The 13,366-nt window shown below is 29.4% G+C and overlaps 1 protein-coding gene across 1 annotated transcript in view; it reads left to right on the top strand.

Moving 5' to 3' along the window:
- Positions 1–7,346, top strand: part of LOC135955691 (uncharacterized) — a 365,923-nt gene extending 358,577 nt beyond the window's left edge. The window contains exon 15 of the mRNA XM_065506049.1: positions 7,087–7,346. Coding sequence (XP_065362121.1) covers positions 7,087–7,346 — 260 coding nt within the window. The remainder of the gene's footprint in view (positions 1–7,086) is intronic.
- The last annotated feature ends 6,020 nt before the right edge of the window (positions 7,347–13,366 follow it).

Raw genomic sequence — 13,366 nt, 5'->3', positions numbered from 1 at the left:
AACCGAAAAGGTGTGTTTTTGAAAAAAAACCGGTTTTGATTTTTATCTTTTAAAAAAACCGATTATCCGATTTCGTTTTTTGTCTTCAAAAAAAACGGTTTATATTAATATAAATATCGCTGACTTAACATGTAAAGGCTCTAAGTCCATATTTTAAAATTTTACAGGAGAGACAAAAAACATTCAAACTTTTTTTTGGGTAAATAAACGAAATTTTTTTTGTATTTTTTTGTGCATAAAAACAAAATGATAAAATATGTATTTGCCGAGATAAAAGGTTTTTTGACTTAGAGCTTTTTCTATTGCATAGTTTGTATTTTTTTATGGACTTAGGTCTATTTCTTAGAACTTGTCTTTCATTTCTTATTTACTAGTTTTTATGTCTGGATTATTAAGACATTAATATAGACAATATGGGTATATAATGATAGAAATTTCAAACTCCATTGCAACGATGTATATAAGGCTATGGTAAGTTGGACCTACAATGGGTCAAAATCATGAAAAATATATTTTAAACCATTTTTTTTTTAATAAAAATTTTTTTTTGTCATAAATTCTTCTTTAAAAAATTTTTAAAAATTAAAAAAAAAAATTTTAAAAAAATATAGCTCTCCTACTTGTTTTTCACTAATAATTTTAAACTAAAAAATTTTTAAAAATTAAAAAAAAAAATAAAAAAAAAAATTTAAAAAAAAATTTAAAAAAAAATTGGAAAAACTTTCAATAAGGGTATATAAGATTCGTCACAGCCAAATATAGCTCTCCTACTTGTTTTTCACTAATAATTTTAAAAAAATTTAAAAAACTTGAAAAAAAAACAATTTAGAAAAAAAAAATTTTGCTCATTTACTTAGTCGGTCAAGCCCAACCATTTAATACCTGGTTGGGCTTGACCGACCATTTTTTCTTACTTGTTTTAATACATGTCATTGAACAATTTGACAGAAATGGTTAAACTGTACTTTTTATAAGGACTTAGAGCTTTTTCTTGTGATAAATTGTTATAAATTGGACTAAGCGCTTTTGCTCATCACTACAAAACAACAACAAAAAGCGAGATAACTCCAATTTTTTCTTTGTAATCAATGTATTTTTACTTATTGTACATTACTTCATTAAAATCTCAATTTCTAAAAAAAAGTGGACTTAGAGCCTTTGCATGTTAAGCCAGCGATATATAAATATATATTTTTATTCAATATAAAAAATACGATAATTTGAAATTTTTAAGGAAAATATTTTATATATTTTACGAAATATTGTCAAATGCTACAATTTTCTACAAAATTAATCAATGTTTTTAAAAATGGTATCAAAGTTTTCCAAAAATATTTTTGAATGAGCTTTTGAAAATATATTTCATTAAAACCGGTTAACCGTCTTACAAAAACCGAAATGTTAAAGAAAACCGAAAACAGTCGAGTTTGGATACTCTAGTTAAAATATTTGCATTGGTGTTTTTTTTAACCTTTAAATGATTTAGCATGCGACATATCTTGTTATCACGTTTGAAATAAAGATTAGTTAAAAATTGGAATTTTCTGTTTGTTCGGATTTACCATACTTATGTTATATATGGAAATGTCCACTGTCGAGAACGCGACATTAGAAGGCCTTGAAGTGAAAAAAAAAATAAACAACTCTTAACAATTTTTGTTTCCTTGTTTCCATTTTGTTCGATATGTTTTAAATTATGTATAGTACTGTTGGTTAGTTAGTTGTTCTGTTGAAATATTCGCAGTCATTTTTACAACCTTTAGTATGATTTAGAACATATATGTATATGAGGAGTCTCAGATCAAAAGGTACTTTTTAAAATTTTTATACAAATTGATTTTTTGGTATTTTTATAATATTTGGGTTGAAATCCTCTAGAAAAAATCAATTTCCCAAAATTTTTAAATTTTCAAAAAAGTACCTTTTTTTCTGCGGCTTCTCATATATTCCCGACACGTTTAAAATAAGAATTTGTTTATATTATTTAAACGTTTGTAATAAGGATTAGTTCAAGTAACTTCAACAAAATCTTCGTATTTATCATCTATTGATTCTACATAATTCTTATATAGTGTCTCAATAACTTAAATTTTGTTTTATCTAATTTCCCATGCTTGTTTTACATATGGACATTTCTACGGTCCTGAACCCTTGTTTCCATTTTTCAATAACATTTTAATAGCTCTTTGTTTGTTGTTTCCAATAAAGTACCATAAACATTGGATTCAGAACGCGACAAAAATTGGAATTCGTTTTCGACATTATTGAAAAAGTGCAAAAATCTGTACATTGAAACATCATTTTTTTTAATACTAAAATAGAATAATGTGGCGGGCTTTCTATTGCTACTTGTCATGTTGAAATATTTACATTCGTATTTTTGTTTCCAACCTTTAATTTGATTTAGCACGCGATATATGATAAATATTCCATTATAAATATTCCATAGTTGATTGTCATTTGAGCCCTTTTTATGTCATTTTCCATCACTTTGGCCAAAACTTCCGGCGATAGGTCCTCACATACTTGACGGATATTGTCTTTAAGAGCTGCAGGAGTCTGAGGCTTGTTGACATAAACCCGCGACTTCAAAAAGCCCCACAAAAAGAAGTCTGGAGCGGTCAAATCAGGCGATCTTTCTGGCCAGTGCAAATCGCCAAAACGCGAGATTAGGTGCCCGGGAAATGCATCCTTCAGCATGTCGGTTGTGGCACGTGCAGTGTGTGCCGTTGCACCGTCCTATTGGAACCACATGTTTTCCAATCCCAATTCATCAAGTTGCGGCAAAAAGAACTCGTTGATCATTGCTCTGTAGCCATTCACAGTAACCGTTTGGCCCTCGACGTCTTCGAAGAAAAAAGGTCCGATGACTCCTACAGCGAAAACAGCACACCATACAGTGACTTTGAGCGGGTGTAATGGCTCTTCGTGGATTACACACGGATTTTCAGTGCCCCAGAAGCGTAAATTTTGCTTATTTACGTACCCGCTAAGATGGAAATGGGCCTCATCACTCATGATTATTTTTGATGAAAAATCATCTTCCGATTATTGGTCAAATAAATAGTCAGCAATATTCCGCTTTCTGGAGCAGTGTAGTGTAACATTGTTTATTAATGTGTATTTCGCATGTGTTTACTACACAAATGTCAAAACAGAACTGACATTAGGGGCCAATCGCAAAATTTATAGCATTTTCTGATAGGAGGATTACTTTTGCGCCACCTTGTATAATGTAGATATAAAGGGTTTTTCAAAATGTTGGCAAGATTTTAGATAAACACAAACTAAGGTTTTGAAAGGAATAGTACATCAGAGAAATGAAATTTCAGAAATTTTCCATGAAAAATTTGCATAAATGCGACTGAATTTAAAAGTCACTGCTTTATCATTTGCTTCATTTTCGGAAAAGTGTGGACCAGTGAATCACTCAGCCCAAAATCTGCTTCAAACAGTGATACGTAGTAGATGTATTTTATGACACCCTTTATATGCATCGCTCTTTATTTATAATAAATCCTATAACCAAAATAGATATCACAACAAATACACAACAAAAGCGATAAATTTTAGCTACTACACTTTAGAATATCTTTAGGAAGTTGTTCTTCATCCCAGCAAATGCATATGCAGGAAGAATGAACAAAAAAAATGGATGAATGAGTGCTATAAAGAAAATTGGGGTAACATTATGATATTAGACACATATAGACGAAGCGACAAGTGAAGAACAGCAAAGTGTAAATAACTAGCATTAAATCTTAACCAATATTATAAAGAGTTAAATATCAATCCATGGTGATTTGTCGAAACAAACTAAAATCGTGATGCGTATCTATCTCTGCAAACGATTCCCTATAAGAAACTTGTCTATGCCTAAAAGTTCCCTTATAAGATAAACTCAAAGTCAGTTTCAATTGACCACCTTCAACTTATTTTCTCCTCCTCACTGTCGCTTAGCAATTTATCGTAAACAGCTTGCAACTACAACATATTGCTTACACTGAATGACTGACTGGGAATCACAGTCAAGAAAGATGATGATGATGATGATAGTGGTGATGACGACGAGAAGATTGTGATATGCTTGGAGTTTGTTGCAAGTAATTGTTGTGCCCCTAATTCTTATGCGGCAAACCGCTTTATATACTACTTTGTTATTGTGCTTGTTGTTTTGCATTTATTTGTTTCTATCAAAGTTGTTAGAATTTTTAATTTTTTTTCTTTTGGCTTTAAAGGATTTGAGAAAAACAACAAAAAAACAGCTTCTTTCTCATGAATAAATTTCCGGTTGTTGAGGATTACACTAATTTTTTTTAGTTTGCTTTTTGGCAGGGAAAGCAGTAGTTAGTTGTTCATAAATAATTAAGAGAGTTTTATAAAGTAGAAGAATAAAACGAAAAATCATACTGAGGTATTTATTTTTGTTTTTTTTTTTGTATAAACTAAGTAATAGGATTTTAGATAAAGATTTTAGCTTCAACTTTTTATGGAAAAAAAAAAAAAAACTTTTTGCTGGACAAGTTAGGGTTAGTTGGAGAGTCAGAAATAAAGCTGGCCTGAGTTTAAAAAAAGTTTTCACCAGCTGCTGAATTATGTGACATTTACATCAAATTTGGTATCACTATACAACAGTAAAGTAAGCCAAAATTGTATGACAAATTTAATAAAAACAATGTTTATGAAATAAATTATTTTGACATTAAGTTTTTATAAAAGTAATAAAAGGTGTGAGTTTTGAAAAAAACTAACAAAATTTAAATGAATTTTCCATAATATTAACAAACCTTTGCATTTTAAAACAAGTAAGAAAGTATGGTCGGTCAAGCCCGACCATATAATACCCTACACCAAGTAAATGAGTAAAAATATTTTTCTTTTAAAATATCAATAATTTATATTCATGAGTGATTTTCGGAAGTGGGCCTTATATGGGAGCTATGACTAATTATGGACCGATCGTAACAAAATTTGGTGACATGAATTTTGTGTTTATAAAACCTATTTGGAGCGAAATTTGTGTAGATACATAGATAAATTAAACATTTATGACCGATAAAGACCAATTTCGAGGGGACATTTGTATGGGGGCTATGTGAAATAATGAACCGATTTCAGCCAGTTTCAATAGGCTTGGTCCTTGGGCCGAAAAAATAATATGTACCAAATTTGATCGAAATATCTTCAAAAGTGCGACCTGTACTCTGCGCACAAGGTTTACATGGACAGCCAGCCAGCCAGACGGACGGACGGACGGACATCGTTTAATCGACTCAGAAAGTGATTCTAAGTCGATCGGTATACTTTAAAGTGGGTGTTAGACTAATATTTTTGGGCGTTACAAACATCTGCACAAACGCATAATACCCTCCCCACTATGGTGGTGTAGGGTATAAAAAGTAGTAAAAATGTACTTTATAAAACTTTCAAAATTAGTAAAAACTATGACTTTTTTATCATCAAAACTAATAAATTTTAAAAATTTAGTAAAAAAATGCATTTTTATAAAAACAAAAAAAAATAATTTTCTACCAAAATTTCGAAATGGATTATTATAAATATAATTTTTGAAATAAAGTTTAGAATTATTGTTTTCCTTAAAAATAACCTATATTTCAATGAATTTTCCAAAACCAAACAAGTAAGAATGTATGGTCGGTCAAGCTCGACCATATAATACCCTACACTAAGTAAAAGAGCAAAAACATTTTTCTTTTAAAATTTCGATAATTTATATTTTTGAGTGATTTTCGGAAGTGGGCCTTATATGGGGGCTATGACCAATTATGGACCGATCACCATGAAATAAGGTCGTGTGGTTTATGCCTATATGAAAGTTTACTATGTTGAATTTTGTGTGTTTACCAACATTTTTAAGCGATTTATGCACATTCAAGTGATTTTCGGAAGCGGGTCTATATGGGAGCTATGACTAATTATGGACCGATCGTAACAAAATTTGGTGACATGAATTTTGTGTATATAAAACTTATTTGGAGCGGAACTTGTGGAGATACAATTTCTGGAGGACATTTGTATGGGGGCTAGGTGAAATATTGGACCGATTTCAGCCAGTTTCAATAGGCTTGGTCCCTGAGCCGAAAAAATAATATATACCAAATTTCATCGAAATATCTTCAAAATTGCAACCTGTAGTCTACGCACAAGGTTTACATGGACAGCCAGCCAGCCGACCAGACGGACGGACGGACATCGTTTAATCGACTCAGAAAGTGATTCTAAGTCGATCCGTATACTTTAAGGTGGGTGTTAGACTAATATTTTGGGCGTTACAAATATCTGCACAAACGCAATACCCTCCCCACTATGGTGGTGTAGGGTATAAAAACAAGAAATTTAGAAAATTCTAACATTTTGAAAAAAGTAGTAGAAGATTTTTAAATTTTTAATGTACACTTTAGTTTAAATTTCAATAAAGGAGTAAAAAAGTACTTTTTGAAAGAAGTACTTTTTATAAAAAAAAAACAAGAAATTTAGAAAATTCTAACATTTTGAAAAAAGTAGTAGAAAAGTAGTTACTTTCTGCAAAAGTTTTTAATTTGAAATATAGCAGCAAAAAGGTGTCATATTATTCTTTAACTTATGACATAGTCACAGATGTGGTGTAAATATTACACCTTATAATTTTTGCAAAAAATTTTACTTTAAACAAAAATTGTCGTTAATATGTTCTTTTTAACAATAAGATACAAAAATTTTAATTTAAAAAATCAAAAAAAAGAAAACAAAATGTTATTTGAATCAAAAAACCAGGCACTTTATTTCGCAAGACTTTTTGATAAAACTTTAAAAAAATGAAGAGCATGAGAATTGAAATTAAACTAAATTGTCCAATTCAGTAAGTAGACAATTATGTATAATTTCCAATTTTCATAAAACACGACAGGCTGTTTAAATTTCAAAAAAGTAGCAAAAAAAATACTTTTTCAAAAAAGTGGCAGAAACTAAAATGTTTGAAAAATATTTTAAAAAAAAATCACCAAAAATGTCAAAAAGTACTTTTTATACATATTTAAAGCAAAAATCTAATTTGTATGTATTTTCTATTATTTACCCCCATTTCAGGCCACCACAACTGTCCCTCTGGCTTCGATGAATCGGAAGAAGAATGCGGCACTGCCCGCAAACTACTCGAACTGCCTGGCGGTGTGTTTGCTGCCCTTGGCTGCATAGCGGCCGCCATTACTGCCTGCCTGATATTCTGCATATTTGGTCTGCTCAGAAAACGCAAGAAAACTGTATTGCAAAAATCCATTATCAATGGGGGTGGCACACTGAAAAAAGATTTCAAAAAAGAGTCCCTGTACATCGATCCGTCTTCCTGACACGGTATACAGTCGGTCGAGTACATACATGTCGACCGAGAGACCACAGTGTGATATGTTGTCGAAAAAGATTAGCAAGAAGAGTGCGGTCTGGATGAGGGACGAAGAATTGTTTTATTAATTTTAGGATATTTGAAGTGTTGTTCTCTGGGAGACTAAAATAAAAATAAAACTTAAACTGCAAGTAAATTGTATACTATTAAAAAAAAATAAAAGAAAAACCCCATAAAATAAAATTTAATTAAAAAAGTGAAACAAACTTAAAATGATAAATGAACATTTTTCTAAATGCTTGAAAAAAACCCCCCCCCCCCAAAAAAAACAAAACAAAACTATAATATAGCGTAATATATAGAAATTAAGCAGTAAGTTATAATTAAAATTACTGGCAAAACAAAACAAATTTACTTTAAAAATAAAAAAACAAAGAATGTCTGGTTTTTATGTAAGTGGTATTAAAACAAAACTAATTTTATTTTGTTTCTGGTTTAGTTTAAGGGAAAAAAAATCAATACAATCACTGCCTTATAACCGAAATAAATTTTATAGAATTTATGTTCAATTTTAACTAAGTAACAAAACTATACATAACGTTTAATTTTATTAAAAAAAAATAGTTTAAAACTAATTTCAAAAACAAAACCTTTATGAGAAAGAGTAATTAAGGGTCAGTTTTAAAGTAGCAAATTAAATATTTCTTTGTTCAAAGGTTAGTTAATGATTAAGGCGCTAAACCTTGGTTTTGTAAAACTTATTGTTAGTTTAAAGGTAGTTTAACCTCTAAAAATAATATGAATCCAATGGGCAACACAAAGACAGTTTAAACCTTAGTTAAACAGTACTAAGACTAAATAATAAAACTGGAGAATATGTAGCAATATCTGGATGACAGAGAAAGCAATAAAAAGTCAGTTTTTTCAAAAATACGTTGCTTTTTATGTTTCTTTGTAAACCACAGTTTAAAGGTTAGTTAATGATTAAAGCGCTAAACCTTCGTTTTGTAAAACTAATTGTTAGTTTAACCTTCAAAAATATTATGAAGCTAATGGGCAATATAAAGGAAGTTTAAAACTTAGTTAAACAGTAGAGACACTAAAGAATAAAACAGCAATCACTGGAGAATATGTAGCAATATCTGGATGACAGAAAAAGCAAATTTATGTTTCTTGGTGAACCACATTTTGAAGGTTAGTTAATGATTAAAGCGCTAAACCTTGGTTTTGTAAAACTAATTTTTAGTCTAAAAGTAGTTAAAACTTCCAAACACTTTATGCATATAATAAATGATATAAAGGCAGTTTAAACCTTAGTTAAACAGTAGAGACACTAAATAATAAAACAGCAGTCACTGCAGAATATTTAGCAATATCTGAGTGAGAGAGAAAGGAATAAAAAAAATTACAGTTTATTGAAAAATACGTTGCTCTTTATATTTCTTGGCTGAATTGATATTTTAACTGGCAGTTTTGCACCCAACAATTCTTTCTGCGGTTTAAATGCCTTATTTGATGCAATGCCAGACAGTTATGATGTTAATTGTTCAATAAAATTAGAAATTTAAACTAACTATAAACCAAATTTACGCTAATCAATACCAGATCACCTTTACAACTATGTTTGTTTAACTATGGTTTAACTAAACTTTCATAAAATCACATAAGAAGTTTAAACTAGCTTTAAACCAAAAAATTATTAGGCAATAGAAGATTAAACTAAGAAAAAAGTTTATTTAACTATGGTTTAACTAATCTTTACCTAAAAGAAGTTTAAACTAGCTTTAAACCAAAGATACGCTAATCAATACCAGATCACCTCTACAACTATGTTTGTTTAACTATGGTTTAACTAAACTTTCATAAAATCATATAAGAAGTTTAAACTAGCTTTAAACCAAAAAATTATTAGGCAATAGTAGATTAAACTAAGAAAAACTTTTATTTAACTATGGTTTAACTAATCTTTACCTAAAAGAAGTTTAAACTAGCATTAAACCAAAGACACTTTAATCAATACAAGAGCATTTCAATACCTAAGTTTGCTTAACTATGGTTTATCTAAACTTTTATAAAATCACATAAGAAGTTTAAACTAGCTTTAAACCAAAATTATATTAAGCAACAGAAAATCATCTTAAGACCAATGTTAATTTAACTAAGGTTTACGTAATCTCTACCTAAACCTTTCATAAAAGTCAGTTTAAATTAAACTCTGTCTTTTTAATTTCTCAGCAAAAAGCATTTGAATTTAATATTTATTTACTTTTTTCAACTATTTCCTCAAAATAAACTATTTTTATACCCTTCACCTTCGTGAGAAGGGTATATATAAGTTTGTCATTCCGTTTGTAATTTCTACATTTTTCATTTCCGACCCTATAAAGTATATATATTCCGCATTCTTATAGATAGCGGAGTCGATTAAGTCATGTCTGTCTGTCTGTCTGTCTGTTGAAATCAGTTTTCTGAAGACCCCAGATATCTTCGGGATCCAAATCTTCAATAATTCTGTCAGACATGCTTTCCAGAATTTTGCTATTTAAAATCAGCAAAATCGGTCCACAAATGGCTGAGATATGAGGAAAAAACCAGCACAACCTCGATTTTTGACCTATTTTTGACCTATATCTGGATTACTAAGACATTAATATAGACAATATGAATATCTAATGATAGATATTTCAAAGACATTTGCAACGACGTATATAAGACCATAGTAAGTTGGACCTACAATGGGTCAAAATCGGAAAAAAAATTTAACCCGAATTTTTTTTTTCAAAAAAAAAATTAAAAAAAAAAAAAAATTAAAATTTACAAAAAAAAACAAATTTTAAATTTAAAAAAAAAATTAAGAAACAATCAAAAAAATTTTTTTTTCCTGCCAGTTTTGAACACAAAAATTCTTAATTGCAGTTTAAATAACTCATTTGGTGCAATTAAAGACAGTTAAGCTATAAACTGATCAATAACACAGAAAGTTTAAACTAGCTTTCAACCAAGGATACGTTAATCAATACAAGAGCATCTCAATGTTTAACTATGGTTTAACTAAACTTTCATTAAATCAAGTTTAAACCATTTTTAAACCAAAAATTTATTCTACAATAGAATATCATCCCAAGACCGCGGATAATATAACTAAGGTTTAACTAATCTTTACCTAAAACTTTCATAAAAGTCAGTTTAATCTCCGGCTTTCATTTTCTAACCTAAACTGGCCCCTAATTGCTATTTTAATTTGATATTTATTAAATTTTTTCAACTATTTACTCAAAATAAACTATTTTCTATTAAATTTTACTAAAATATTATTATATTACAAACAAATATTTTAACAAATTTTTATTTAATTATTATATAATTTAAGTATGTGAAGCAAACAAGAAAAAACAAGAAAAACGCGATAAAATAAACTACTGTGTAAATTAGGTACCTTTATGAAATAATAAATGAAAAATGAAATGTAATTGAATGTCAAAATATTAAGAGATGATGGGTAAATAAAAAACAGCAAAAACAATTAAGTTTAGTATTAAATTAATTTAGAACAAAAATTTAAAAAAAAACTTTAAATATAAATTTACAAAAACCCACAAAAAAAAGTACTTTATAAATAGCGGCACGAAATTAGTTAAAAAAAGCACTTATAAGAAATAAAAAAAATAACAAAAATTAAGATTACTTTAAAACGCAGTTTAATTTTAAATAAAAACCTTATGTGGTTTTTAAGATAAAATAAAAATTATGTGCATAAATAAGATAACAAATCTCGAAAGCGTTGTGATGTCGTTTAAAGATTCACATAACATAAACTAAAATATTAAAAATATACATTATTTTAAAGAAATTTTCAGGATATAATTAAAGTTATTAAAACATGTTGCTAAGATATGTCAGTATTCAATACCTTTTTGTACGCAATATTTTAACTCTATTCGTAGTAATAATTTTGATCACTATCAAATGTTACAATTCAGTCCTCCGCATTTAGTATTTCTCTATTAAATTCGATACTAAAATTTTATTCGAAATTAATCCCAAAATTCAAGCACTTGAACATTTTGTTGGGAGTTGACTTGAATTAAACTTGAAAAATATTTGAAAAAATTAAATATTTTTCAAACAAAAAGAATTTATGGTTCCTTCTTACTGGATAATCATATTGCTATAAAGTGTAAAACATCTATAATTCAATTGCTTTAATTCAAAGCTTGAATTACACTTGCTTTCCACTTGAATTTCAGTAAAAATGGTTATTGAGAAAGGTATTAAATTTAAACATAGACAAATACACATAGATCGGAAACGCTTTTGACAAAGACCTAACTTAGTTATCAAAAACGTTAGTAATGAGGATGATTAGTAAAAAAAAAACTATCCCAGCAGTTCTAGGAGACTGTCCGGAACTTGTGATTTTATCTATCATTTAGGGTGACAACTAGTTACAAACTAGCTTACGTGCATATCCTAAGAATTGATGCATTGGCTTCACATACCGGTTACAAGAAGTGAGTTGCCTTACTGACCGAACTTGATCAGCTACATAACTAATCATTTTAACATATAGGGCTGCTAATTGACCGCAAACAGTCAGTTAAAAAGACATCTCAATATCAGATTGCTTGTAAACAAACCTTCCTCCGACAACTCTCCAATAGATAACTTCTGGTGGGTAAAATAACTACTTTCTAAAGTGCAGTACAAATTAAACGTTTAAAGTGACTACACTATAGTTTACTTAGAGACAATAGTGACAATAGACTTCACAATAGATTACCTAGGATGCATAAAGTTACCAATTGACTTCTCTCTGCACTACAAAGAGCACATACTTGGCAAATGACACAAAATTTACAAATTGTATTCAGCCAAGCAATCAGACATTAGTGACTATTACTATATATAAGAGATACATTGACTACTTTCTTAACTGTGAGTTTTAGTAATTTTCTTTGTTTGAATTTTTTTCCTCTCTATGTGTACTTATCTATAATTATACCCTACACCACCATAGTGGGGAAGGTATTATGAGTTTGTGCAGATGTGTGTAACGCCCGATGTATACCGATCGACTTAGAATCACTTTCTGAGTCGATTAAACGATGTCCGTCCGTCTGGCTGTCCATGAAAACCTTGTGCGCAGAGTACAGGTCGCAATTTTGAAGATATTTCGATAAAATTCGGTACATATAATTTTTTCGGCCCAAGGACCAAGCCTATTGAAACTGGTTGAAATCGGTAAATTATTTCACCTAGCCCCCATACAAATGTCCTCTCGAAATTGAACTTTATCGGTCATAAATGTTTAATTTATATATGTATCTACACAAATTTCGCTCCAAATAAGTTTTATATATACAAAATTCATGTCACCAAATTTTGTTACGATCGGTCCATAATTAGTCATAGCTCCCATATAGACCCGCTTCCGAAAATCACTTTAACGTGCTTAAATCATTTAAAAATGTTGGTATATACACAAAATTCAACATAAATAACTTTCATATAGACATAAATCACACGACCTAATTTTATGGTGATCGGTCCATAATTGGTCATAGCTCCCATATAAGGCCCACTTCCGAAAATCACTCACGAATATAAATTATTGAAATTTTAAAAGAAAAATATTTTTACTCATTTACTTGGTGTAGGGTATTATATGGTCGGCTTGACCGACCATACTTTCTTATTTGTTTTTACTAAAATTTACTTTATTTCTCTAAGCAACATTGTTTGTAACTGTTTCATACAATAATCGTACGCTAAAAGACAGTGACACTTAAGTTATTACTCTTTCGTTTTGTTAACTGAATTTCTTGATAATAAGAAAGCTCGTGAATAATGATGTTACAGCATTTTATCCAACTATTCCTTGCAATAAATTAATTAATTTATTCTTTTGATGTTTATATTCCAAATACCTCAGGTAAATAGGTGTCGTCTGGTATCTTGATTCTTTAACGCACCGACTGCTCCACTTTCTTACTATGATAATTTCTACAGATCAGCTAGTCGCACTCC

This window comes from Calliphora vicina, chromosome 3 (assembly GCF_958450345.1).
Source record: "Calliphora vicina chromosome 3, idCalVici1.1, whole genome shotgun sequence".
Taxonomy (NCBI): domain Eukaryota; kingdom Metazoa; phylum Arthropoda; class Insecta; order Diptera; family Calliphoridae; genus Calliphora; species Calliphora vicina.
The sequence above is the reverse complement of the archived record's forward strand: the minus strand, read 5'-3'. Positions and strand labels throughout refer to the sequence as shown.